General features: G+C 45.0%; 1 protein-coding gene across 2 annotated transcripts in view; it reads left to right on the top strand.

Moving 5' to 3' along the window:
• LOC126416259 (medium-chain acyl-CoA ligase ACSF2, mitochondrial-like) overlaps window positions 1-27,475 on the top strand; it is a 254,749-nt gene that overhangs the window by 23,450 nt on the left and 203,824 nt on the right. For both annotated transcript variants that reach the window (XR_007575423.1, XM_050083889.1), the window contains exon 2: window positions 17,096-17,264. Coding sequence is in view for 1 of the 2 variants with exons in the window: in XM_050083889.1 (XP_049939846.1) it covers window positions 17,096-17,264 (169 nt within the window). In the remaining variant the exon portion in view is untranslated. The remainder of the gene's footprint in view (window positions 1-17,095; window positions 17,265-27,475) is intronic.

The following is a 27,475-nucleotide window of genomic DNA, read 5'->3' as shown; positions in this document are numbered from 1 at the left end:
ATTCATCGTTATTGGACCGTTTGAGAACCGACCTGCAAGAAAAACGCCGGGGATTGGACCGCAAAAAAGTCCTTTTCCATCGTTACAATGCACCAGCACACACCTCAGCAGTTGTGGTCGCAAAATTAATGGAAATAGGATTCCAACTCGTTTCATATCCCCCCTATTCTCCAGATTTGGCTCCCTCGGACTACTATTTGTTCCCCAATTTGAAGAAATGGCTGGCGGGACAAAGATTTTATTCAAACGAGGAGGTGATTGCAGCAACTAATAGCTATTTTGCAGACTTGGACAATTCCTATTATTCGGAAGGGATCAACAAATTAGAACAGCGTTCGACAAAGTGTATAGGTGTAAAAAGAGACTATGTCGAAAAATGAAAAAGGTTTACCTCAAACACATAAGTAGTTTTTATTTTCACACGGACTTTCCAAACGCCCCTCGTACCTTTAAGAACCACACTGACTCTCTACCCGCAAGTCTCGCAGCGCTCAGCGCTGAAAAAGGCGGTTAATCAGACTTCTGACAGGTGATACCATTAATGTTATTGTACAGTGTACAACAGATCGATGTCAGAGTTATAAGCCTATAATTTTATGCGTCTGTTCGATTACCTTACTTGGAAACGAGAATGACCTGTGTTTTTTTTTTTTTTTTAATCATTAGGAACGCGTCACTTCTCTAGAGAAATACGGTGCAATGCCGCTAGAAGAGGGGCAAGTTTTTCGCATACTCTGTAGTATGGAACCGGTATCCCGTCAGGTTCAGTGGTGACTACGTAGAAAAATGAAATGATGTTAATTGTTTTTTTATTTCCTTTGAAAGATATGTTTACAAATAAAATATATTTTTGTGCTATAACAAAACGGTTCTTACTTAAAAAACAACCCTCAATACTTCGTGACTGACAGACTGGAGCGTTGCCGGTGTGCAGAAAGCCACGTTAGACAAGCCTCTGCATGTACTTCCAAAACAAGAAATACAGCGAGCTGGTGGCGCTCGAGAAGCAACTACGGTTGGCGGGAGACTGGGTCCTACCACTCCGTCCGCTGAAACGTCAATCACAAAGTTATTTTAATCGAAGTCTAGTGTGTCATGGAATTCTGGAAGCTTCCGTTAATAAATTAAATCCGTTAACTTGCTTGAAATCTGGGTAGAAGATAAGCTGTAAGTTATTGTTTAGGATGTGCAACGGGCCAGTTAAAATATTACATCGCTACCACACAAATTGGTGCAGAGATCTGCTCCCCCTTAAAACCTTTCCTGGCACCTTTGCAGCGAGCACATTTATAAATGTGTGACTGTTTCGTGTGTGGTGCACTGGCGCTAGTGGAAGAATAGGTAGATCGGTAGCGATGGCTTTTCGTAAAAGTTCTAGCGCAGATGTGAGGAGTTGTTAGAAATGTTTTTCTTTGTACCTCTGCCTGTGAAAACGTGCCGAACGACACGACATTATCTTGTGTAATTAGTCGTTCTGGCTTGAAAGACTTCTAAGTCGCGAAACTCACACTGAAGTTGCAGAAGTACATGTCCAAAGGAACATGCACTACTGGCGCCTACGGACATTATGAAATACCTGAAATGTGTTCGCAGTTGCGAATATGGACAACCAACAGCTGTATAATGAAATAACTACAATGACAAATTGTGCCAGACCGGGACTCGAACCCTTCCCGATTATCGTGATAAGCGGGAAATTCGGATTCGAATCCCGGTCCAGTACAAATTATCACTGTCGTCATTCCGTTATACACCTGACGGTTAAATGTATTCGCAACCACGAATACATTTCATGCATACCAAACCAAACACGCTGCCTAAACCAGCAAGTTGTTCTAGAATACCAGTCTGCCACACCTTAAATAAGCAGTAATTTTTAATTATTGTTATGGTATGGTTGCTACAAATCAGTGATATTAGTTATGCGTTCACTGATAGCGTAGGATGGGAGTTTCTGAATCATGGCAATATGTGGATAGAAATAAGAAAATATTCTACTGCTCAGCCAGTGTGCGCAGCTAGGACACCATTATGTTACAGGACCGTTGCTAGACAAGTCGTGCACAAGCGGCAAGATGTTCTTTTCAAAGATATTTAATCCAGAAGGAAATAACAGGGTGAGACAGTATGGCTTGTAACAATCCCTCATGCAATACTAAGTCTGTTTAAAATAGGGACTGTTGTTGAAATACGAGGGTTGGTACTTTAATAGTGGCAACTATTTATTTACAGCTCGTACAAAATAGATACGTGTTTCAAAGTTTTACTTACCTTCAAAGTAGTCACCAGCATTGTGTATAACCCGTTGCCAGCGTTGTGGAAGTCGTAGGATACTCTTAGCAAAATGATCCAAATGGCTCTAAGCACTATGGGACTTAACAGCTGAGGTCATCAGTCCCCTAGACTTAGAACTACTTAAACCTAATTAACCTAAGGACATCACTCACATGCGTGCCCGAGGCAGGATTCGAACCTGCGACTGTAGCAGCAGCGCGGTTCCAGACAGCAGCTCCTAGAACCGCTCGGCCACTGCGGCCGGCTACTCTTAGCAGTGCCAGTTGTGTTGACAGTTCCAGCGGCGCGGTCTATTGCCCGACAAATTTGTAGCAGTTCTGAAGCGAATGCCGTGAAGTGTTTCCTTCAGTATAGAAATCGAGTCAGGGAAGTGCAGTAGGTGGTACAGCACTTAGCAGCCCCATCAATCAAACTAATCAGTAACAGCTTGCACTGTTCGTGCTTGAGCATTGTCCTGCAAAATGGTGGCCAGGTCCTGCAGAAAGTGTCATCACTTCTGTCTGTATGCTGTTCATTTTTGGAACACAACCTACGACCATCTTAGAGACGGAAGTGATGACGCTTTCTTCATGACCTGGCCATCATTTTGCAGGACAATGCTCAAGCACGTACAATGCGAGCTGTTACTGATTTGTATGGCTGATGGGGCTGCTAAGTGTCGAATATTAACTTTGATTTCTTTGTTGGTCCTAGCGTTGTCGAGTGGCGATGCATAATGTTGCTTGGCAGGACTGACCTACAAATCGTTGAAGAGGGAACACTCACCGGTCAACCTTATAGAGACACTACTCCTTCTCCATGCACGTCTTTTCAGAGGTGAGTTCGACTACGACTTTACTTTTATGGCTGACAGCGCGTGACCACATCGAACGGCGCAGGTGGAGAAGGTTGACTGGCCTGCCCGTTCCACCGACTTAAATCCCATGGAGCACGTGTGGGGTGCGTTAGGGAGACGTATTGCAACAAGTTCACATGCAGCACCGACCATTCAGCAGTTGTGAATCGCACTGGTGGAGGAATCGAACGCCCTACTGTTAGAGCTCCTCACTAATCTTGTGGCGACCAGGGTTGAAAATGCTTCAATGGCTCTGAGCACTATGGGACTTAACATGTCATCAGTCCCCTAGACTTAGAACTACTAAAACCTAACTAACCTAAGGACATCACACACATTCATGCCCGAGGCAGGATTCGAACCTGCGACCGTAGCGCAGTGCCGTTCCGGACTGAAGCGCCTAGAACCGCTCGGCCACAACGGCCCGCAGCGAGCAGGGAAGCAAGTTGCAGGGCATGCACTGTTGTCCGTGGTTATCACACAGCCTATTAAGAACCGTGTCCGACCTTTTGTAATTTCCAGGGGACCATCGTAAATTACGCTGACTTCATTACAGTTATTGTCCATTTATTATGAAGCACAATTATTACGTTACAATAACTCTCTCCCGTTTTTTATCTATTAACATTGTTTTTTTATAAAATCGATTTCATCATCGATGGTAATATTAGAAAAAATGTGAATGAAAATAGAAATTTTGTTTACAGAGAGACATAAACTTTCGATGACATGCCTCGCTCAGGTCGCCCAAGGGCTACTACTGCAGTGGATGACCGCTACCTACGGATTATGGTTGGGGGAACCCTGACAGCAACGCCTCCATGTTCAGTAATGCTTTTCGTGCAGCCACAGGACGTCGTGTTACGACTCTAACTGTGCGCAGTAGGCTGCATGATGCGCAGCTTCACTCGCGACGTCCATGGCGAGGTCCATCTTTGCAACCACGACACCTTGCAGCGCGGTACAGATGGGCCCAACAACATGCCGAATGGACCGCTCAGGACTGGCATCAAATTCTCTTCACCAATGAGTGTCGCATATGCGTTCAACCAGACAATCGTCGGAGGCGTATTTGGATGCAACCCGGTCAGGCTGAACGCCTTAGACACTGTCCAGCGAGTGCAGCAAGGTGGAGGTTCCCTGCTGTTTTGTGGTGGCATTATGTGGGGCAGACGTACGCCGCTGGTGGTCATGGAAGGTGCCGTAACGGCTGTACGATACGTGAATGCCATCCTCCGACCGATAGTGTAACCATATCGGCAGCATATTGGCGAGGCATTCGTTTTCATGGACGACATTTTGCGCACATCTTGTGAATGACTTCGTTCAGGATAACGACATCGCTCGACTAGAGTGGCCATCATGTTCTCCAGATATGAAGCCTTTGGGATAGATTGAAAAGGGCTGTTTATGGACGACGTGACCCACTACCACTCTGAGGGATCTGCGCCGCATCGCCTTGAGGAGTGGAACAATCTGGACCAACAGTGTCTTGATGAACTTGTGGATAGTAAGTCACGACGAATAGAGGCATGCATCAATGCAAGAGGACGTGCCACTCGGTATTAGGGGTACAGTATGTACAGCAGTCTGGACTACCACCTCTGAAGGTCTCACTGTATAGTGGTACAACATGCAATGTGTGGTTTTCATGAGCAATAAAAAGGGCGGAAATGATGTTTATGTTGATCTCTATTCCAATTTTCTGTACAGGTTCCGAAACTCTTGGAACCGAGGTAATGCAAAACTTTTGTTCATGTTTGTATATATTTTAAATATGAAATTAACCCAAGTCTGGCCACAGTTTATACGGAATAGAACTTTTCGTTTAACACAAGAAAGTTCCATAGAGGCAAGGTGTATTGCGCTCTCAATAAAAGTTTCATTCCTGTTCATCGCATGGCGTGCTCCTCTCCGTTTTCTTCTGTATTATACTGTAGCATATCTTACTATGTTTAATCCAAGTTTCATCGAGCTGTATTACTAGGCGGTGACACATTATGCGAAAGTTATTTTTTCCCTTAATTTTTGGACTCTGTGGCGCAACAAGTGCTGTGTCATTTGAGAGACACAGAGGCGAGCGAGTATGCCGGGACTTACACCAGTTCATTGCTACTAGCGCCACGTCCTCATAACGCGCGTGTGCGTAGCATACAAAGTATTGTGGCATAATCTAACAATGAAATTAAGAATTGAAGTAACTTTTCCAAACTTTGTCAATATAAGCATTAGTATATTGATCTGAAAACTGTTAAATCTCAGAATGATCAGATGAATATTTTTCGCTAAACGCATTGTCTTAAGAAAAAAATTTTGGAATTTGTGGTAAGTTCTAAGGGGCCAAACAGCTGAGGTCATCGGTCCCTAGGCTTACACACTACTTAATCTAACTTAAATTAACTTACGCTCCCGGGGTCCCGGGTTCGATTCCCGGCGGGGTCAGGGATTTTCACCTGCCTCGAGATGACTGGGTGTTTGTGTTGTCCTCATCATTTCATCATCATCCAGGAAAGTGGCGAAATTGGACTGAGCAAAGATTGGATAATTGTACGGGCGCTGATAACCACGCAGTTGAGCGCCCCACAAACCAAACATCATCATCTTCATCAACTTACGCTAAGGACAACACACACACCCATGTCCAAGGGTGGACTCAAACCTCCAACGGGAGGAGCCGCGCGAACCGTGGCAAGGTGCTTTAGACCGCACGGCTTAAAAAAAATGTGGTGCTAAATCATGCAGCTAGAAAGCTAAAAATTGTTCAGACTGTGCAAGTGTATGTCACAATCAACTGTTACAATACTCAACTTAATCAGAGCAATAATGAGGTCAAAAACGGTTTTTTTTACGAAGTAGCCTCAGTTTGGTACAAAAAACATTCACTATGTGACCCAATTAAGCTACCTCTAATAGCTTTCAAGTAATTTACTAAAAACTAAATTTGGAACTGAAACATCCTTATTCATGATAGATTAAGTATCATTTGTATTTACAGCAGAAAGTTCTAATCACAGCACTCGATTACATTCATTAAATTGTACATCTGTAGAAAGTTTCAAGACTTTAGTGTAAATAACCATCAATACAAGGACTCTTAAAGAAGTTGTTCAGAGGTCTTGTTTTACTGTGGGTCCCGTTCTAAAAATTCTAACCAGGAAAGTTTAAATGCACTCGAGCTGAAACTTTCTCAGTAACAAAAGCCAGCTTAATAGAAAGCGGCCATTTAGATGCTGCTGGCTGTCCCTAGAGCAGTTGACAGCAGATGTTCAGCCGTCTGCTGCACCCATGTATAAATATGGCCAGAGAGGCAGTGGAGGTACAACAGTTAGGTTGGAGCTCTGACAGTGTTTACTTGCGAGTACGTGCGAGTCATTCGTTATGGCCACGAGTGTTAGTCAGCGTTGCTTAGTCGTAGTGTCTGAGTCAACGTTGATTTGTCGTTCGCGTTCTAAGGCAGCGTTGTTTTTTCGTACGCGTCTCGTTGTACCGGGCATTTATAGGCGACAGGCGTTAGTGTATTTTGTCTGCCAGGGCCGTGACTGCGTCAGTCATGCCGAGGAAAGCATAAATAGGACCAAGGACAGGAATCCGAGGCTAGGCGACTCTTCCGCCGACCCTTCGCGCGGCAATGTGACACCAGCCGCTCGACGGCAGTCCCGGCAAGCTGCCGGAAGAGCCGATACTGACACCACCCAACAGGTTAAGGACCGAGCGCATCGTGCCTCCCACCACAAGTCACCGACAGCTACTGGCAGTTATCACGTGAACCCTGGTCACAGCCTCGTGTGAGGGAACGATCTTCCTCTTCGTCATCCGACGACCCCCATGGTCTCTTGGTGATAGCGCTCTCACCCAGTGATGGTCAAGCCATGTCGAACCCAGCATTGATACAACAAAACGCCGTGGACGTCCCTTTGGGTGCTGTTTCGTCTACACCATCTCGTCGGCCAACGGGCATTCTGGGGACTCCGACCCTGTTGGTCTACCCCGTGGTCGAAAATCGAAACGCTCTTCCACTCGCGCCCATCCCAGCGGCCTTGAATCGGACTGAGTTGCCTCCAGACCTGGAGCAGCTGCACCTGTTGTTCCATGGACCAAAACATGAGTCCCCCTCCCGATCCCACTTCTTAAAATCCACCGCCATCACCACCAGAGAAGGAGAAGATCCCTCCCATCGTGGTTTACAATCCCAAGATCTACATTAAACTGAACACTGAACTGCAACGCCTTGTTGCAGGCCAACTGCGGGCAGTTTACCAGAAAGAACACGTCACGTACCTGTTTGACACAAAGGACGATTACCTCAAATTCCTCAACTTTGTAAAGTCAAGGACTATGGAGTATTACAGTCATCAGGCTTCTGGTGACAGAAGAACGAATCTCGTCATTAAAGACCTTTCCTGCGAAGTTACAGAAACAGACGTCAGGGATGAATTACTCTGTCTCAAGTTCCTGGATCCTTTGGTCCACCAATACAACAACAGCAACCCCGAGACCCAAAAATTAATCCCTAGACCCACTGACGTTATCTCCATTCTTAGGAGAGATGATGTTGAATCCATTTACCAAATCAAGTATCTTCTGTGCTTCAAGGTGCATATTGAATCACATGAAAGCCATAGGTATCAGCGTTTTCAACACATTGGCAACTACTGCTCACTGCCTTTTTGATGTGTCAAGTATGCCAGCTCATACTTGTCAGAGGACTGCAAACTCCCAGCCTCAGAAAAACCCACATGTGCACATTGTTTGGGCACCTCTCATAATCCCCACCACCTGGTTTCATGGAAGGGTTGCCCTATACCGGCAATTACTGCTCACTGCCGTTTGGTGTGTCAAGTATGCCGGCTCATACGAGTCAGAGGACTGCAAACTCATGGCCTTAGGAAAAAAAACCCACATGTGCTCACTGTTTGGGCACCTCTCACAATCCCCAATATCTGGCTTCCTGGAAGGGTTGCCCTATATACTAGAAGGCTATGAAGTCTTCCTGTGCTCCTAGTAAGAAACCAGGGACGAATCAGCCACCCCCACCATCGTGGGACCACATTTTAAGGGGTAAGCCGACGATCATCCTACCACTGCTTCTCAGGTGCCTGTCGCATCTGTGACGCAGGAGCCCCCTCCGGATCCATCCACTATGACCTGCCGGCCGGTGTGGCCAAGCGGTTAAAGGCGCTTCAGTCTGGAACCGCGCGACCGCTACGGTCGCAGGTTCGAATCCTGCCTTGGGCATGGATGTGTGTGATGTCCTTAGGTTAGTTAGGTTTAAGTAGTTCTAAGTTCTAGGGGACTGATGACCTTAGATGTTAAGTCCCATAGTGCTCAGAGCCATTTGAACCATTTGAACCCTATGACCACATTCGCTGCTGCAGCTCAGTCTCCTCCTGCTCATCTCTCATCTGTCTTCTGTGACAAGTACCAACGCCCACCAAACTGAAAGACTGTCTGCAATCTCCTCACGCCCACCTATTGAAGTGCTACAGCCCTCCATTGTGTCTCCTTCTCCACCAGTAACCGTGCCCACCACTGTCCATTGCATGTCAAGCTGCCCACCTGGAATATTCCCACAGTGATGAAGACAGATGCTTCTTTCTGGGATGACATGAGAGAGATACTCCAGGTCATATCTCTGTTCATACAGCCCCACAACAGGGCTGTCACTCGTGAAACAGCTCAAACGATCCATCAGTTGGAGAACGGCCTCAACAAGGTCACCACCCTTGTTGACAGGCTAAGCCAGATTTTATTATAATGGCGAATCGCCCACTGTACAACCACCAGCCCCTATGGATCCAGTTGTCTGTATTCTTAATGCTAATGGCATTAAACAGATGAAGACTTAACTGAATATCTTCCTCTACGACCACCATGTGGACATTTGACTCAGAAACCCTCGTGAAACCCATTGACGATGTCCGTCTCTGCAACGTGGTTTGCTGTCGCGCTGACTGACTCCATTGCTGAGGTGGGGGCATGGCATGGTTCCTACATGAGACACTCATTAATAATCACAAAACTCTCCAACCACTAGAACATGTAGAGGCTACAGTGGTCACTATTTCTACCCAACTTGGTGCTATTACTTATGCTGCAGCGTATTTGAGCCCTAACCTACCACTTCTTGCCGCAGACCTCTGTACCTTGACGTCATTTGACAAACTTATTGTTTGGGCAGATCTCAATGCCAAGCATTCAGCTTGGAATTCTCGCATTGCTAATCCCAAGGGCAGACACCTCCTTGACCTGGAAGATCCTCTGACGCTGTTGGTCTGTAGCCCACACACTCCCACAAGTATACCAGTCTGTTCCGACAGCCAGCTGGCCAGCTGGACATTCTGGATGAAGCCATTTTGAAGAACGTTGCAGTGCAGTTTTCGGCGGAAACAATCCACAAACTGGCCTGTGACCATGACCCCGTGCTCCTGCACCTTACTGACATCACACTGTCTTTTGATTTCCGTTCTACCATGACCATCATGGATTGGAACAAATTTTCCAGGATCGTCAGCAACAACACTTTGCAAAAGATCGTCAGCAACAAGACTCGACAGTACCTTGACCTGACAACACCTGCCAATCTGGTTAATGCCAATCCAGAAGGTGATGAAGGCCTCTACTTCCATTGTCCTAAGGGCTTTAACCCCACTGGATAACTTGCCTTCCTTATTGCATGAACTCAAAATCCAGAAGAACCGCTACTGCAGGTGGTGGAAGCAGTTTCTTGACCCTCGGAATAAGAATTGCATGAAGCCTCTCCAACGTGAATTCTACCACCGCCTCGCCCATTGGAAAATAGAACAATGGGAAGACAAGTGGTCTGCCTTTCTCCTCCAGCATAAATCAGAATTGGCTGTTGGCCCTAGCGCTTCACGGTGAAGACCAACCATCCCATCTGCACTGTGCACAGCTTATGATGCCCTCCGTGTGATAGAAACCCTGGCCGATGCATTTCAGATCCAGATCCAATTGCTTATCCAGGACCTTATGCCTGATGAACTCTAGAATGGACGCGATATTCTGGTGGCTGTTGCCGCTTTCAGATAAAGACCACCTCTGACTGACCTCACCTTACATCCTAAGTGGAAGTCCAATTGAACCTTCGGGGAAAGCATGAGCAGTCGGCTCCAGGTTTGGAGGGCATCTTAAACGAACATCTCCGCCAGCTTCCATCGAGCCACTTGTCTTATTTACCAGCATCCTGAACCGCTGTCTTACAACCAGCATTTTCTCCCCACAGTGGAAGCAGGCTAAACTGATTCCCATCCCCAAGCTCTCGAAGGATACCATGGCAAAGGTTCTACAATCTTTGATCCTCTACCGCGTTTCCCAGACTTTGGCGGCGGCTGGGACAGTCCATCCAGAACAGTTCGCATTCCCTTCCCACCTGTCGGCCGAACTCCAAGGTCTTAGGATCACATAACATGTCAGCAAGCGCTTTAACTCCACCGAGTCGACGCGAGCGGTTTTCCTGGACTTGCAAAATGTGTACGACAAGATTTGGCAGGACAATCTTGTACACAATATGCTGACACAGACGACCATTCCCGACGTCTGTGTCAAGATCGTGGATAGTTTCCTCCACGATAGAACCTTCTTGGTTACTCAGCAAGGAAAATGCTCAAGCTTAGGTCACATGACGATGGGTACCCCTTAAGGCTCTGTGTTGTCTCATATCCTCTTTAACATTTATGTTAATGATATGCCAGTCATCCCACACTGCTACCTGGCGCAATACGCCGATGGTATGGCGCTCTATACGACCGGCCACAACACGGACCAACTCACTTCTCGTCTCCGGCGACTGATGGACGTGACAGTGACCTGGTGTCGTTCAAATAAGATTGCCCTCAAGATTGCCGCCAAAACTGCGGCAGTCTACTCGCCAAACGGCACCCAATCCTCCGGCACAAGATCACTATTGAAGGCATCTTGGTCCCATGGTCCCCTGATACCAAATATTTAGGTGTCTGTACGGATAAAAAACTGCTCTTCCATCGATCTGCAGAATAAGTCACCCAAGAAGGACAGAAGCTGGTAAAAGCGTTGTACCCAATGTTCAACAGCAGGGAATTGAACCTAGAAACCAAGCTCCGACTGTACCAGATGGTTGTCCACCCTTCCCTCACCCATGGCAGCACTGCGTGGCCACAGATGCAGAGCCTCCAGCGCCTGCAGAATAAGGTGCTTCAGTGGCGCCTGCATGTCCCTCTCCTCACGAGGGTAGTTAGCGCCCAAACAAGGTAACTGTGAAGACGTCAATTGGAGAGAAGGCAAGGCATCTCAATGACAAAGTGGATGCCCTGCACGACACGGTGACTGGCTTACAAAACATTGGCACCATAACTCCCTAGCACTGACACCGCCACCCTGTTCCTGTCACCATTGTTGAGGTATCATATTCAGAACATGACTAACGATAGCCCTGTTACGGTCACTAATGAAGTAGCAGTCTTTATATGACTACTCCATATGTGTCGACCATCATACGACTAGTAATATTAGTACTTATGTAGTTGTGATACTATTGATTGTTACCTTGAACTTCCACTGTCGGAGGGTGCTATGGGACTTCAAGTGCCACCACCACACCTTCAACATGCACTCCAATGACATCATTGTAGGATAGAACATATTTATCTTTACAGCAAGACAGTAAGACCGAGATCCATCGGCGACGCTCTAGCTCAACCTATCACAAAGAAAAGGACCCACGTGGCGGCAGACACTTCGCACCGAGCTATTAATCTGTCCGCGTCAGTCGAACGCCGGCTTACGCGCTGCGTCGGATGACGTCAGAGATAGCCACCTACCAAACGTGCTCGGTAAAAGTCGGAAGCGCACTCGCAAGGACTGCACACAGTCCCTGGATCGCTTAGATTTCACGGAAGTAACTGTGTGTGTAAGCAGTAATGTTGACAAAACCGCGTGGCAAGTAGTGAGATTTATTTCACTTTTGTGGCGGGCAGTTAACTTGGATCATTATAAGTCAGGGCGATAGACTATTTTACTTGGAAGTTACCGTAGAGTTTTCCTCTGAATTGCTGATAGTGCTATAATAGGTACATTATTATTATTATCAGGAATACTATCATGTTTATGCATGGGAACTTTTTGAATATATTAATCAGAACTCAAAACTTTTATTTATAGACATGGTTCCTGATCCCGTTGAATAAATATACTGGCCATTAAAACTGCTACACCACGAAGATGACCTGATACAGACGCAAAATTTAACCGACAGGAAGAAGATGCTGTGATATGCAGATGATTAGCTTTTCAGACCATTAACACAAGATTGGCGCCGGTGGTGACACCTACAACGTACTCACATGAGGAAAGTTTCCAACCGATATCTCATACACAGACAGCAGTTGACCGGCGTTGCCTAGTGAAACGTTGTTGTGATGCCTCGTGTAAGGAGGAGAAATGCGTACCATCACGTTTCCGACTTTGATAAAGGTCGGATTGTAGCCTACCGCGATTGCGGTTTATCGTATCGCGACATTGCTGCTCGCGTTGGTCGAGATCCAATGACTGTTAGCAGAATATGGAATCCGAGGGTTCAGGAGGGTAATACGGAACGCCGTGCTGGATCCCAACGGCCTCGTATCACTAGCAGTCGAGATTACAGGCATCTTATACGTATGGCTGTAACGGATCGTGCAGCCACGTCTCTATCCCTGAGTCAACAGATGGGGACGTTTGCAAGACAACAACCATCTCCACGAACAGTTCGACGACGTTTGCAGCAGCTTGGACTATCAGCTCGGAGATCATGGCTGCGGTTACCCTTGACGCTGAATCACAGACAGGAGCGCCTGCGATGGTGTACTCAACGAAGAACCTGGGTGCACGAATGGCAAAACGTCATTTTTTCGGATGAGTCCAGGTCCTGTTTACAGCATCATGACGGTCGCATCCGTGTTTGGCGACATCACAGTGAATGCACATTGGAAGCGTGTATTCGTCATCGCCATACTGGCGTATCACCCGGCGTGATGGTATGGGGTACCATTGGTTACACGTCTCGGTCACCTCTTGTTCGCATTGACGGCACTTTTAACAGTGGACGTTACATTTCAGATGTGTTACGACCTGTGGCTCTACCCTTCATTCGATCCCTGCGAAACCGTACATTTCAGCAGGATAATGCACGACCGCATGTTGCAGGTCTTGTACGGGCCTTTCTGGATACAGAAAATGTTCGACTGCTGCCCTGCCCAGCACATTCTCCAGATCTCTCACCAACTGAAAACGTCTGGTCAATGGTGGCCGAGCAACTGGCTCGTCACAATACGCCAGCCAGTACTCTTGATGAACTGTGGTATTGTGTTGAAGCTGCATGGACAGCTGTACCTGTACACGCCATCCAAGCTCTGTTTGACTCAATGTCCAGGCGTATCAAGGCCGTTATTACGGCCAGAGGTGTTTGTTCTGGGTACTGATTTCTCAGGATCTATGCACCCAAATTGCGTGGAAATGTAATCACATGTCAGTTCTAGTATAATACTGGGTGAAAAGTATTTAAACCGACAAACTCTGGGAGGTTGTAGGGGTCATCAAAACAAATATTTTTCCCTAATGTCATTTTTTCCTATGAGGAGTATTTAAACCGGTAGAGGTAGGTTTCTCTGGCAACAAAGTAATTAAACCAACAAATACTTTTCCATTTCTTTATGATCAAGATACAAACACTAACACAACCCAATCTCAATTATAGTAGATTTTCAAAAATGCTTCAATTGAGACGTAAACAAAGGTTACATCGTCGGATCATGTTCTGTCTGACACGGGCAAAAACCCCAGGAGTATCCTGAATTATTCCTGCTGCTGCTACTATTAGGGCAATCAGATCCTCTTCTGATGCAACAGGAGTTGCGTAAACAAGGTTGCGCACCGCTCTCCAAACAAAAATTCCAGAGGGGACATATGTGGGGATCGAGCAGGCCATGGTACAGGACCACCTCTGGCAATCCACGATTCTGGGAACCGTAGGTCCAGGAATCGACGCACACGACGACTGAAATGTGCCGGCGCCCCGTCATGTTGGAGCGACATGCGTTGTCTTGTAGGGAGCGGGACATGTTCCAGCAATACTGGCAATGCTCTGGCGAGAAAATTGTAATAGTGCCTGCCATTTAATGGCCTAGGTATCAGATACAGCCCAATTAAACAGTCCCCAACAACACCGACCCACACATTAACGAAGAACCGCAGTTGATGAGCGATAGTAACTGTGGCATGTGGGTTATCCTCACTCCAAACATGCGAATTGTACATGTTGAAGACTCCATCACACCCGAATGTTGCTTCATCGGTAAAGAACACAGAGGATGGAAATGTAGGATGCAATTCACACTGTTCCAGGTACCACTGCGAAAACTGTGCTCTGGGTGGATAATCGACTGGTTCCAGGTTGTGGACATGCTGTAAGTGAAATGGACGTAACAATTGCTCCCGAAGGACTGTTCCTACATTCGTCTGATTCGTCCCCATGTTACGTGCAATTGCACGAGTGCTGATTGAAGGATCCCACTCCACATGCTGCAAGACAGCTTCCTCAAATTACAGCGTTATTATCGTGCGACAGCCTCCCTGTCCAAGTAATCTGCTAAAAGACCCAGTCGCACGCAGACGTTGGTACACAGCAGCAAAGGTCGTATGATGCAGGATACGGCAATTAGGATATTGTTGTTGATAAACCCGGTGTGCAGCTCGTCCTTTGTGGTGCGCTACGTAGTACGCACCAACCATATCTGTGTACTCACTCCATGTGTATCGCTCCATTAGTAAACAGAGGCAATGCACTACTTCACTGGTGGAGAGCAGTTGCCTACAACTGAAGAGCGTAATACGCCATCTACCAACTGAAGATCGTAATACAACCACTAACAACTGAAGAGCGTAATACGGCCTCGTCCGGTTTAAATAATCCTCATAGGAAAAAATGATGTTAGGGCAAAATATTTGTTTTCGTGTCCCCTACAACCTACCAAAGTTTGTCGGTTTAAATACTGTTGTGTACATAGTTCCGCGTAGTCAGCGTGTACACAACTTTCCCAATAGAGCGCGCCCCACTAAGCACAACAGCGCAGGCGCAGCGCTCGTCCATCTCCGCACTACGAGATGGTGCTGCTTTAGAGACGGACCAAATTCTGCTTCCGCCGATCCGCATATTAATATGTAACGCAGCCAATGAGATTGCTGCTAACATAGAACCTTTTCTCCTCGCGGATCACACTCGCGCAGTGATACATGAACGCGCGAGGTATTATAACGAGTGTACAGACCTCCGATTAGTCAGTCTGCATTTGCCTGCACCAGTCTGTACCAGTCTGCATTTGTCTGCACCAGTCTGCATTAGTCTGCATTAGTCTCTACCAGTCTATAGTCAAGTTTCAGTCTGCACCTAAGAAGATTATCATATTTCTGTACATAGCTACGAAGATAAATGTATAGACACTTTGTCAAGTATCAGAGATATGTGACAATAAGGTTAATGTACCAAGACCAAAGGAACTTCAGATTGTCAATTGTAAATAGCATCCAGAATCAAGTTACGTAATGTCTATGCTTTTTATTATTTTAATAAATGTGTATGAAATTTAATCAATTTCTGTTTAAAGTTGGTCACCGTCAATCTGCTACTCTAAGCGTGCAAGTGGCATTTCTATTGTCTGACCTAACGGCAGAAGATAAACACGCCACGATAAGACCACGAGACATAATGTTGACACTTGCCTACTTCGTTAGAGCGACAAGTCAAATAATCTGATGGTGTGTGTATCGAAGGTCTTACAGTACGCACACCACAAATACTTTTCACCCTGTATGTTTGTCCAATGAATACCCGTTTATCATCTGCATTTCTTCTTGGTGTAGCAATTTTCATGGCCAGTATTGTAGTTAGTAGGAACATTTTCTTTCAGCGAGTACAAGAATAATGTGGACTTGCAGTTTGGAAATTATGGTCAGTATGTTACCGTCGCTGTCTAGCTGACCGCAAAAATAATTTTCAGGCTCTTGTAAAAAATGCTGCGAAGCATGAAATTATTATTTCAGCCGTCGCCTCACAATGCCTGTGTACTTTATTCTACTCAAACTGTTTATTATTATTATTATTATTATTATTATTATTATTATTTCTCTCTCCTGTCTCAGACGTTATGTCTGGTTAAAAATTGAAAGTGACGCGGACCTTGATCAAGCGTGACTTCCTTTTAACTGTACAGTATATGTTACATTGCATTTAGGAACATTTGGGTAATTGAACATGTGTCAATATTTACAGATTTCTGTAGTTGTATATATACGTTTGGATGTAGCTGTATTGCATTGATGTACTGGTGGATATTGTGTGGTATTACTCCTGTAGTTGATAGTATAATTGGTATGATGTCAACTTTATCCTGATGCCACATGTCTTTGACTTCCTCAGCCAGTTGGATGTATTTTTCAATTTTTTCTCCTGTTGTCTTCTCTATATTTGTTGTATGGGGTATGGATATTTCGATTAGTTGTGTTAATTTCTTCTTTTTATTGGTGAGTATGATGTCAGGTTTGTTATGTGGTGTTGTTTTACCTGTTGTAATGGTTCTGTTCGAGTATTATTATTATTATTATTATCATAAAAATTACTGTTAAAAGTGTATTCATGTGCGGTATGTTAAAAATGGCAGGCAGCGGGATTGGGGGGGGGGGGGGGGGGAGGGAGGGAGTGGGAGATGAGGGACAGTAAATAACATGTGAACCTTCTCTCCTTCAGAAACGAACCCTGGATCTGCACCTCCTCATCTTTTTCGACTCCTATCCCCTGCTCTTTCACCGTCCCCCTACTCTTTTGGCCTTCCTCATTTCTTCTAATCTCCACGACCCCTACTGAATCGGCGCCCGACTGCCGCAGCGTGGTTTCGCTATCGCCTGCACGGTGGAAGTTCAGACGGCGTTGCTGGTCGGCAGGTTGAGCGCGCCGCCGCCCAGCTATTGGCACCAGCCGAGCGCAGACCCGCTCCTGGCGATCACCGTGGGCCAGCTAGTGGACAGCGCCGCAGACCGCTTCGGCTCCCGGGAGGCGCTCGTCTCCTGCCACCAGGGCGTGCGGCTCACCTTCAGCGAGGTCAAGCGCCGGGTGAGTTCAATCCGTCCCCAGCACGACGTCGCTGCACTTGCTGGCCGAAGGCTGGTCTGAACCTTGCTTCGCATAGTGTTGCTGGAGGTGGTATACAGGGTGTTACAAAAAGGTACGGCCAAACTTTCAGGAAACATTCCTCATACACAAATAAAGAAAATATGTTATGTGGACATGTGTCCGGAAACGCTTACTTTCCATGTTAGAGCTCATTTTATTACTTCTCTTCAAATCACATTAATCATGGAATGGAAACACGCAGCAACAGAACGTACCAGCGTGACTTCAAACACTTTGTTACAGGAACTGTTCAAAATGTCCTCCGTTAGCGAGGATACATGCACCCACCCTCTGTCGCATGGAATCCCTGATGCGCTGATGCAGCCCTGGAGAATGGCGTACTGTATCACAGCCGTCCACAATACGAGCACGAAGAGTCTCTACATCTGGTACCGGGGTTGCGTAGACAAGAGCTTTCAAATGCCCCCATAAATGAAAGTCAAGAGGGTTGAGGTCAGGAGAGCGTGGATGCCATGGAATTGGTCTGCCTCTACCAATCCATCGGTCACCGAATCTGTTGTTGAGAAGCGTACGAACACTTCGACTGAAATGTGCAGGAGCTCCATCGTGCATGAACCACATGTTGTGTCGTACTTGTAAAGGCACATGTTCTAGCAGCAGAGGTAGAGTATCCCGTATGGAATCATGATAACGTGCTCCATTGAGAGTAGGTGGAAGAACATGGGGCCCAATCAAGACATCACCAACAATGCCTGCCCAAACGTTCACAGAAAATCTGTGTTGATGACGTGATTGCACAATTGCCTGCAGATTCTCGTCAGCCCACACATGTTGATTGTGAAAATTTACAATTTGATCACGTTGTAATGAAGCCTCATCCGTAAAGAGAACATTTGCACTGAAATGAGGATTGACACATTGTTGGATGAATCATTCGCAGAAGTGTACCCGTGGAGGCCAATCAGCTGCTGATAGTGCCTGCACACGCTGTACATGGTACGGAAACAACTGGTTCTCCCGTAGCACTCTCCATACAGTGACGTGGTCAACGTTACCTTGTACAGCAGCAACTTCTCTGACGCTGACATTAGGGTTATCGTCAACTGCACGAAGAATTGCCTCGTCCATTGCAGGTGTCCCCGTCGTTCTAGGTCTTCCCCAGTCGCGAGTCATAGGCTGGAATGTTCCGTGCTCCCTAAGATGCCGATCAATTGCTTCGAACGTCTTCCTGTCGGGACACCTTCGTTCTGGAAATCTGTCTCGATACAAACGTACCGCGCCACGGCTGTTGCCCCGTGCTAATCCATACATCAAATGGGCATCTGCCAACTCCACATTTGTAAACGTTGCACTGACTGCAAAACCATGTTCTTGATGAACACTAACCCGTTGATGCTACGTACTGATTTGCTTGATGCTAGTACTGTAGAGCAATGAGTCGCATGTCAACACAAGCACCGAAGTCAACCTTACCTTCCTTCAATTGGGCCAACTGTCGGTGAACCGAGGAAGTACAGTACATACTGACGAAACTAAAATGAGCTCTAACATGGAAATTAAGCGTTTCCGGACACATGTCCATATAACATCTTTTCTTTATTTGTGTGTGAGGAATGTTTCCTGAAAGTTTGGGCGTACCTTTTTGTAACACCCTGTATTGTTGGCTCCCTCCGAACTTTGAGCTGACTTTTTTACCCAGACCATGATTCGAAGTTTAAGGCCCTGGGAGTAGAAAACATTCCGTTAGAACTACTGATAGTCTTGTGAGAGCCACCTGTGACAAAACTCTTCCATCTGGTGAGGAAGATGTATGACACAGGCGAAATATCCTCAGACCCCAAGAAGAATAATAATTCCAATTCCGAAGAAAGCAGGTGCTGACATATGTGAAAACTACCGAACTATCAGTTTAATAAGTCACAGCTGCAAAATACTATCATGAGTTCTGTAGAGACTAATGGAAAAACTGGTAGAACCCGACCTTGGGGAAGTTAACTTTAGATCCCGGAGAAATTAAGGACACGTGAGGCGATGCTGATCCTAAGATTTCTCATGGAAGATAGTTTAAGGAAAGCCAAAACTATGTTTATAACATCTGTAGACTTAGAGAAAGCTTTTGACAATGTTGACTGGAATACTCTACTTCAAATTCTAAAGATGGCAGGGAGCGAAAGGCTATTTACAATTTGTAAATTATAGATTTCGGCGATCAGTTGTCCTTTTTAAATTTTATCGGCATATCTAGATTTCAGTTAGAAGCTAGCCATTCTCAATGCACTATTATTTATGCTCAATGCATGTAATGCCTGTTGGTCGGGCTTCTTCCACAGTTCATTGACTACTCAATTCAGTGAACTGTGGATGAAGCCCGACCAACAGGCATTACATGCATTGAGCATAAATAATAGTGCATTGAGAATGGCTAGCTTCTAACTGAAATCTAGATATGCCAATAAAATTTAAGAAGGACGACTGATCGCTGAAATCTATAATTTACCAGTCAATATAACAGTCGCTGAGTGCAACAGCTTTCCCAATGGAAGGTAACCTGATGAATATTTATAAAAATGGTTCAAATGGCTCTGAGCACTATGGGACTTGACATCTGAGGTCATCAGTCCCCCAGAACTTAGAACTACTTAAACCTAACTAACCTAATGACGTCACACACATCCATGCCCGAGGCAGGAATCGAACCTGCGACCGTAGCAGTCGCGCGGTTGCAGACTGAAGCGCCTAGAACCGCTCGGCCACCGCGGCCGGCAAATATTTATGATTTGTACAGAAACCAGATGGCAGCCATAAGAGGCGAGGGGCATGAAAGGGAAGCAGTAGTTAAGAAGGGAGCGAGAGGGCGTTGTAGCGTACCCTTGATGTTATTCAATCTGCACATTGCACAAGCAGTAAAGGAAACCAAAGAAAAATTTGAAGTAGGAATTAAAATCCAAGGAGAATACATAAAAATTTTAAGGTTTGCTGATCACATTGTAGTTCTGTCAGAGACAGCAAAGGGCTTGGAAGAACATTTGAACCTAGTGGATAGTGTCTTGGAAGGAGGATATAAGATGAACATAAAAAAAAGCAAATCGAAGATAATGGAATGCAGTCGAATTAAATCACGCGATGCTGCGGGAATCGGATCAGTAAACGAGACACCCGAAGTAGTATATGAGGTTTTTTGGGGGGCAGCAAAATAACTGATGACGGCCGAAGCAAAGAGTAGAAAAAATGTAGACATGCAATAGCAAGAAAGGCGTTCCTGCACAAGAGATGTTCGTTAATACCTAGTACAATTTAAGTGTCAACAAGTCTTTTCTGAAAGTATATGTATGGCGTATAGCCACGTATGGAACTGAAACATGGGCGATAAACAGTTTAGACAAAAAGGGAATAGAAGCTTTCGAAATGTGGTACTACAGAAGAATGCTGGAGATTAGCTGCGTAGATCACGCAGGTAATGAGATTGCTGAACAGAATTGGGGAGAAAAGAAATTTATGGCACAACCTGACTAGAAGAAAGCATCGGTTGGTGGGACTTATTCTGAGACATCAAGGAATCACTACTTTAGCAATCGAGGGAAGCGTAGGGGGCAAAAATCGTAGAGGAAGACCAACTGATGAATACATTAAGCAGGTTCAGAAGGAGGTAGGTTGCAGAAGTTACCCGGAAATGAAGACACTTGCACTATATAGAGTAGCATGGACATCTGCAATCAACTCAGTCTTCGGACTGAAGACCTAAACGACAACAACAACAACCGCATAGTGCTCTGTTACAGGTCGCACTTTAGTAACGAGGTGTGCTAGGATTCAGGACACTATATCGCTATAAACGCGTAAATAGTGCACACTATTTATTACTGGATCTATTCTACTCTGAGATATTGTACTCTAATCTATTCTCTCTTCTTTGGAAGAGATCCTTTGGTGTTTTGTTTTGTATTTTCCCGGTCAATCAGAAGGTATCCAGCGGGGAACTTTTCCTATTAGAGTTCTATCGGATGTTTTCCCCATTAAATTTGTGGGCAGAAAAGGAAAATGACTATTGGTTTTTTAGTCCGTTATGAAACATTTGTTAAACTGCTATGCAATGTGGGCCCGTGAATTTTTTTATAGTTGTATTTCATGTCATACCAATATTATAAAATATGCAAGTAGTTTTAGCTACATGTTTTTGAGTGTCCAGCTAAGTAAAAACCTACATACTCTAATCTATATTACTAAACGGCTATTTTCAGTATTCCATATACTTATTTACTGAATTTAAAAATTTAACATACTTTCATAACACACTCATTAAGAGGTATAATATTACGTTTAAGGTTTTACACAATAAGACAAGTATTAAAGATAGAAACTTTGTGTATGCCTTAGGCACGTGTCGCAAATTACGTAGACTGTGTTGCTCTGGGTGTTGTAGATTATGTGATTCTCCATCAGATCCAGATGACAAAAACTGTGGGAAACCCAGAAGCCTCAGTGTAAGATCCAAGAAAATGCTCCCGCACATGAGACTATCAAAATTCTAGTGGTTAACTGCCGAAACTTTCACAACAAAACGCCAGAGTACGTAGCGAATTAAAAAGCACTGAAGCGCACTTAATAATAGGCACAGAAAGCCGGTTAAAACCTGAAGTTCACAGTATTGAGATCTTTAGCAAAAATATAATAACCATGTACCGAAAGGATAGGGAAACAGGAAATGGAGGTGGTGTGTTTGTCACAGTAGACAAGAAACTCACATCCACCGTGACAGAAATTGAAGCTGCGTATGAGATTTTTTGGTCAAGACTCATTATCAAGGGTAAAAATTATAACAGGGTCCTTCTGTCGACCACCAGATTCTCGTCCCGATGCAAACGAAAACTTTAGAGGAACCTCTGTGCGCTTGTACATAAGTTTCCTAGCGGTACTGTAATCAATGGAGGAGACTTCAATCATCCAACAGTCAGCTGGGATACGTACAGTTTTGTTAGTGATGGGCGTGACAAGATATCCTATGAAACAAACTAGGACAGTTAGTTTGTAACTCCACTCATGATGGAAATATATTAGATCTAACGACAACAAACAGCCCTAACCTCTCTGAGAACGTCCACATCGAAACTGGTATCAGTGACCATGATGCAGTTATAGCAACAATGAATACCAAAACACAAATGGCAACTAAAACAAGCAGAAAATTTATATGTACAGCAAACTAGACAGAGAAACGGTGGTGTCATGCCTCAACGAAGATCTTGAAACTTTTACCTCAGGACGGGAGAATTTAGGGGAAGTATGGCTCAAGTTTCAATGAATAGTTGGCTGTGCACTTGTATGCATGTACACAGTAGGACAGTTCATTACGGGAGTCATCCTCCAGGCTACGCAATCACGGTAAAGAAACTTCTAAGGAAACAGAGACTACTGAATAAGAAGCGTAAAACAAAGTGTAGGACTATAGATGGAGAGATGCTGAATGAAACACGTTTGGCAGTCAAGAGAACAATGTGTGAAGCCTTTAGTGACTACCGTAGCAGAATATTGTCAAATGATCTTTCACAACTCAGAGATATCTTTTCATATGAAAAGGCTGTTAGTGGTACCCAACAACTCATGGACAAGACTGGAACTGAAATTGAGAGTAGGAATGCAAAAACAGAAACTCTTAACTCTGTTTTCAAATGTTCCTTTACAAAGGAAAACCCAGGAGTATTTCCCCAGCTTAATTCTCGTACCACTGAAAAGATAAGTAAAATAGATATTAACGTTGAGAAACTTCTGAAATTGTTAAAATCGAATAAGTCCCAGATCTCAGTGGAATCCCTATCATATTCTATGCCCAATTCGCCGCCAAGTTAGCCCCTCTGTTGACTATAATGTATCGTAGATCCCTCGAACAAAAAATTGTGCCCAGTAGTTGGAAAAAAGCACAGGTCACTCGTGTCTACAAGAAGAGTAGCTGAAGTGATCCTCAAAACTAGCGTCGAACATCGTTGACATCGATTTGTTGTAGAATCTTAGAAGATATCCTTAGGTCAAACTTAATGAGGTGTCTCGAACGACCTCCTACATGTCAACCGGCTTAGATTTCTGAAACTGGAGATTATGAAACCTAACTCACACTTTTCTCACACGACGTAATGAAAGCCACGGATTGGGGTAATCAGATGGATGCAGTATTTCTCGATTAACGAAACGCATTTGACTTAGCACCACGCCTACGCTTATTATCTAAAGTACGATAATGTGGGGTGTCAGATGAAATATGTGACTGTATTGAAGATTTCTTGGTAGGAGAACACAGCATGTTATCTTTGACGGAGAGTCATCGAAAGATGTGGAAGTAACTTCGGGTGTACGCGGGAAAGTGTGTTGGGTCCTTTGCTGTTTATATTGTATATTAATAATCTTGCGAACAATATTAATAGTAATCTCTGACTTTTCGCAGATGATGCAGCTACCTACAATGAAATACAATCTGAACGAAGCTTTACAAATATTCAGCCAGACGTTGAAAAGATTTCAAAGATGTGCACTGATTGGTAGCTTGTTTTAAATGTTCAGAAATGTAAACCTGTGCACTTCAAAAAACGAAAAAAACATAGTAACCCATTAAAATAAGATGTAGTGAGTCACAGCGGGAATCTGTAAATTCATACAAATACTTGGGTGTAACACTTAGCAGGGACATGAAGTAGAACAATGGCATAAACTCAGTCTTTCGTAAAGGAGGGAGCACACGTCGGTTTATTGGTAGAATACTAGGGAAATGCAATCAGGCTGCAAAAGGAGATTGTTTGCAAACCACTTGTGTCACCCATCCTACAATATTACTCAAGTGTGTGGGACTCGTACCAAATATGACTAGCGGGGGATATTGAATGTATACGTAGAAAGGCAGCACGAATGGTCACATGTTTGTTTGACCTGCGCGACAGTGACACTGAGATGTTGAAATGACTGAACTAGTAGACTCTTCAAGATAGACGGAAACTATCCCGAGACAGTCTAACAAAGTAACTAGAAATCGACTTTAAATGATGACTATAGGAAATACACTGTAACCCCCTACGTATCGCTCCCACAAGAGTCGTGAAGATAAGGCTATATTAATTACAGCACGCGTAGAGGCATTTCAACAATAATTTTTCCCGCGCTCCATACGTGAATGGAGCGGCAAAAAGTCATAATAACCAGTACAGTGGGACGTACCCTCTGCCATGCACTTAACAGTGGTTAGCAGGGTATATGTAGATATACGAGGGCAGTTCAATAAGGAATGCAACGCATTTTTTTTCTCGGCCAATTTTGGTTGAAAAAACCGGAAATTTCTTGTGGAATATTCTCAAACATTCCCGCTTCGTCTCGTATAGTTTCATTGACTTCCGACAGATGGCAGCGCTGTACGGAGCTGTTAAAATGGCGTCTGTAACGGATGTGCGTTGCAAACAACGGGCAGTGATCGAGTTTCTTTTGGCGGAAAACCAGGGCATCTCAGATATTCATAGGTGCTTGCAGAATGTCTACGGTGATCTGGCAGTGGACAAAAGCACGGTGAGTCGTTGGGCAAAGCGTGTGTCATCATCGCCGCAAGGTCAAGCAAGACTGTCTGATCTCCCGCGTGCGGGTCGGCCGTGCACAGCTGTGACTCCTGCAATGGCGGAGCGTGCGAACACACTCGTTCGAGATGATCGACGGATCACCATCAAACAACTCAGTGCTCAACTTGACATCTCTGTTGGTAGTGCTGTCACAATTGTTCACCAGTTGGGATATTCAAAGGTTTGTTCCCGCTGGGTCCCTCATTGTCTAACCGAACACCATAAAGAGCAAAGGAGAACCATCTGTGCGGAATTGCTTGCTCGTCATGTGGCTGAGGGTGACAATTTCTTATCAAAGATTATTACAGGCGATGAAACATGGGTTCATCACTTCGAACCTGAAACAAAACGGCAATCAATGGAGTGGCGCCACACCCACTCCCCTACCAAGAAAAAGTTTAAAGCCATACCCTCAGCCGGTAAAGTCATGGTTACAGTCTTCTGGGACGCTGAAGGGGTTATTCTGTTCGATGTCCTTCCCCATGGTCAAACGATCAACTCTGAAGTGTATTGTGCTACTCTTCAGAAATTGAAGAAACGACTTCAGCGTGTTGGTAGGCACAAAAATCTGAACGAACTTCTCCTTCTTCATGACAACGCAAGACCTCACACAAGTCTTCGCGCCGGAGAGGAGCTCACAAAACTTCAGTGGACTGTTCTTCCTCATGCACCCTACAGCCCCGATCTCGCACTGTCGGATTTCCATATGTTTGGCCCAATGAAGGACGCAATCCGTGGGAGGCACTACGTGGATGATGAAGAAGTTATTGATGCAGTACGACGTTGGCTCCGACATCGACCAGTGGAATGGTACCGTGCAGGCATACAGGCCCTCATTTCAAGGTGGCGTAAGGCCGTAGCATTGAATGGAGATTACGTTGAAAAATAGTGTTGTGTAGCTAAAATATTGGGGAATAACCTGGTGTATTTCAATGCTGAATAAAACAACCCCTGTTTCAGAAAAAAAAAATGTGTTGCATTACTTATTGAACTGCCCTCGTAGAAGTAGATCTGACGTCACGTACAATATCTGACAAGTATCATCCTGAATCAAAGTCCTGATCCGACTGGACATTTCCAAGAAGTTCTTCTAAGTCAGATCGCGAAGCGATGAAGCACTAGACGAACTGGTGCCATCGAAGGCTGGTTGCAAGCTGTTATCCGCTGTCGCTCGTCGTAACCAGAAGGCTGGGGATCGGCTTGGGAAGTAGATCCACTGATTGACTCTCCGGTCGACTCTACTTGTCAGGCCATACTGCCCACATAAATATCCGCCGGAGAGAATGATACTGACAAGGGAACCTCCCCATCGCACCCCCCTCAGCTTTAGTTATAAGTTGCCACAGTGGATAGGCCTTGAAAAACTGAACACAGATCAAACGAGAAAACAGGAGGAAGTTGTGTGGAACTATGAAAAAAAACAAGCAAAATATACAAACTGAGTAGTCCATGCTAATATAGCCAGCATCAAGGACAACGTGGGCTCAGGAGCGCCGTGGTCCCGTGGTCAGCGTGAGCAGCTGCGGATCGAAAGGTCCTTGGTTCAATTCTTCCCTCGAGTGAAAAGTTTACTTTCTTTATTTTCGCAAAGTTATGATATGTCCGTACGTTCATTGACGTCTCTGTTCACTGTAATAAGTTTAGTGTCTGTGTTTTGCGACCGCACCGCAAAACCGTGCGATTAGTGAACGAAAGGACTTGCCTCTCCAATGGGAACCGAAAACATTTGATCGCAAGGTCATAGGTCAACCGATTCCTCCACAGGGAAACATGTCTGATATATTCTATACGGCATGTGCGTCACATGACAGTAATATGTTGTCGACCCACCTAACTTGTACACTTGGCGAATGGGTAGAAAGATTCTTCTACCTTGTCCGATTTAGGTTTTCTTGTGGATGTGATAATCACTCCCAAAAAAGTGATGAAAACATAAGAGTTTGTCACATAAACTGCAACATATGAATTGTCTGAAAATAAAAAATTAAACTTTTCACCCGAGAGAATACTTGAACCTAGGACCTTCCGATCCGCAGATGCTCACGCTATCCACGGGACCACGGCGCCCTTGAGCCCCTATTGTCTAAGATGATGCCTATATAGCGCATGGACTACTCAGTTTGTATATTTTGCTTGTTTTTTTCATAGTTCCACACAACTTCTTCCTGTTTTCTCGATTGATCAGTGTTCAGTTTTTCAAGGCCTGTCCACTGTGCCAACTTATAACTAAATCTGAGGGGGGGTGCGATGGGGAGGTTCCCTTGTGAGCAACGCTCTGTTTCTGCACACGTGACAGGTGATGCGAAGCAGGTCGGCCAAGGTCTTGCCCGCTGTACCACGCAAAGCCTCTATGCACAGCGCAATGCGGCAGTGAATCACGCTATCTAGTCAAAAGTTGACATGTCGAGAACCATTAGCTACTATACAATTATAAAGTTTATAATTCAAGCAGCTACCGGTCACAAGTACGGTATTAAAAAATTATTTAATTCAAAAAATTGCCTGTTTCGGGTTTATTACAAATCAGTCTTCGGATGGTTCTTACTGTCTTGCAGGGGCTTCGTGTATTAGTTATTGGTTTGATGCGGTGGTGTGCATTTCTGT

Source organism: Schistocerca serialis, chromosome 8 (genome assembly GCF_023864345.2).
Source record: "Schistocerca serialis cubense isolate TAMUIC-IGC-003099 chromosome 8, iqSchSeri2.2, whole genome shotgun sequence".
NCBI lineage: Eukaryota > Metazoa > Arthropoda > Insecta > Orthoptera > Acrididae > Schistocerca > Schistocerca serialis.
Note: the sequence above shows the minus strand (reverse complement) of the source record. Positions and strands in the feature narration are given on the sequence as shown.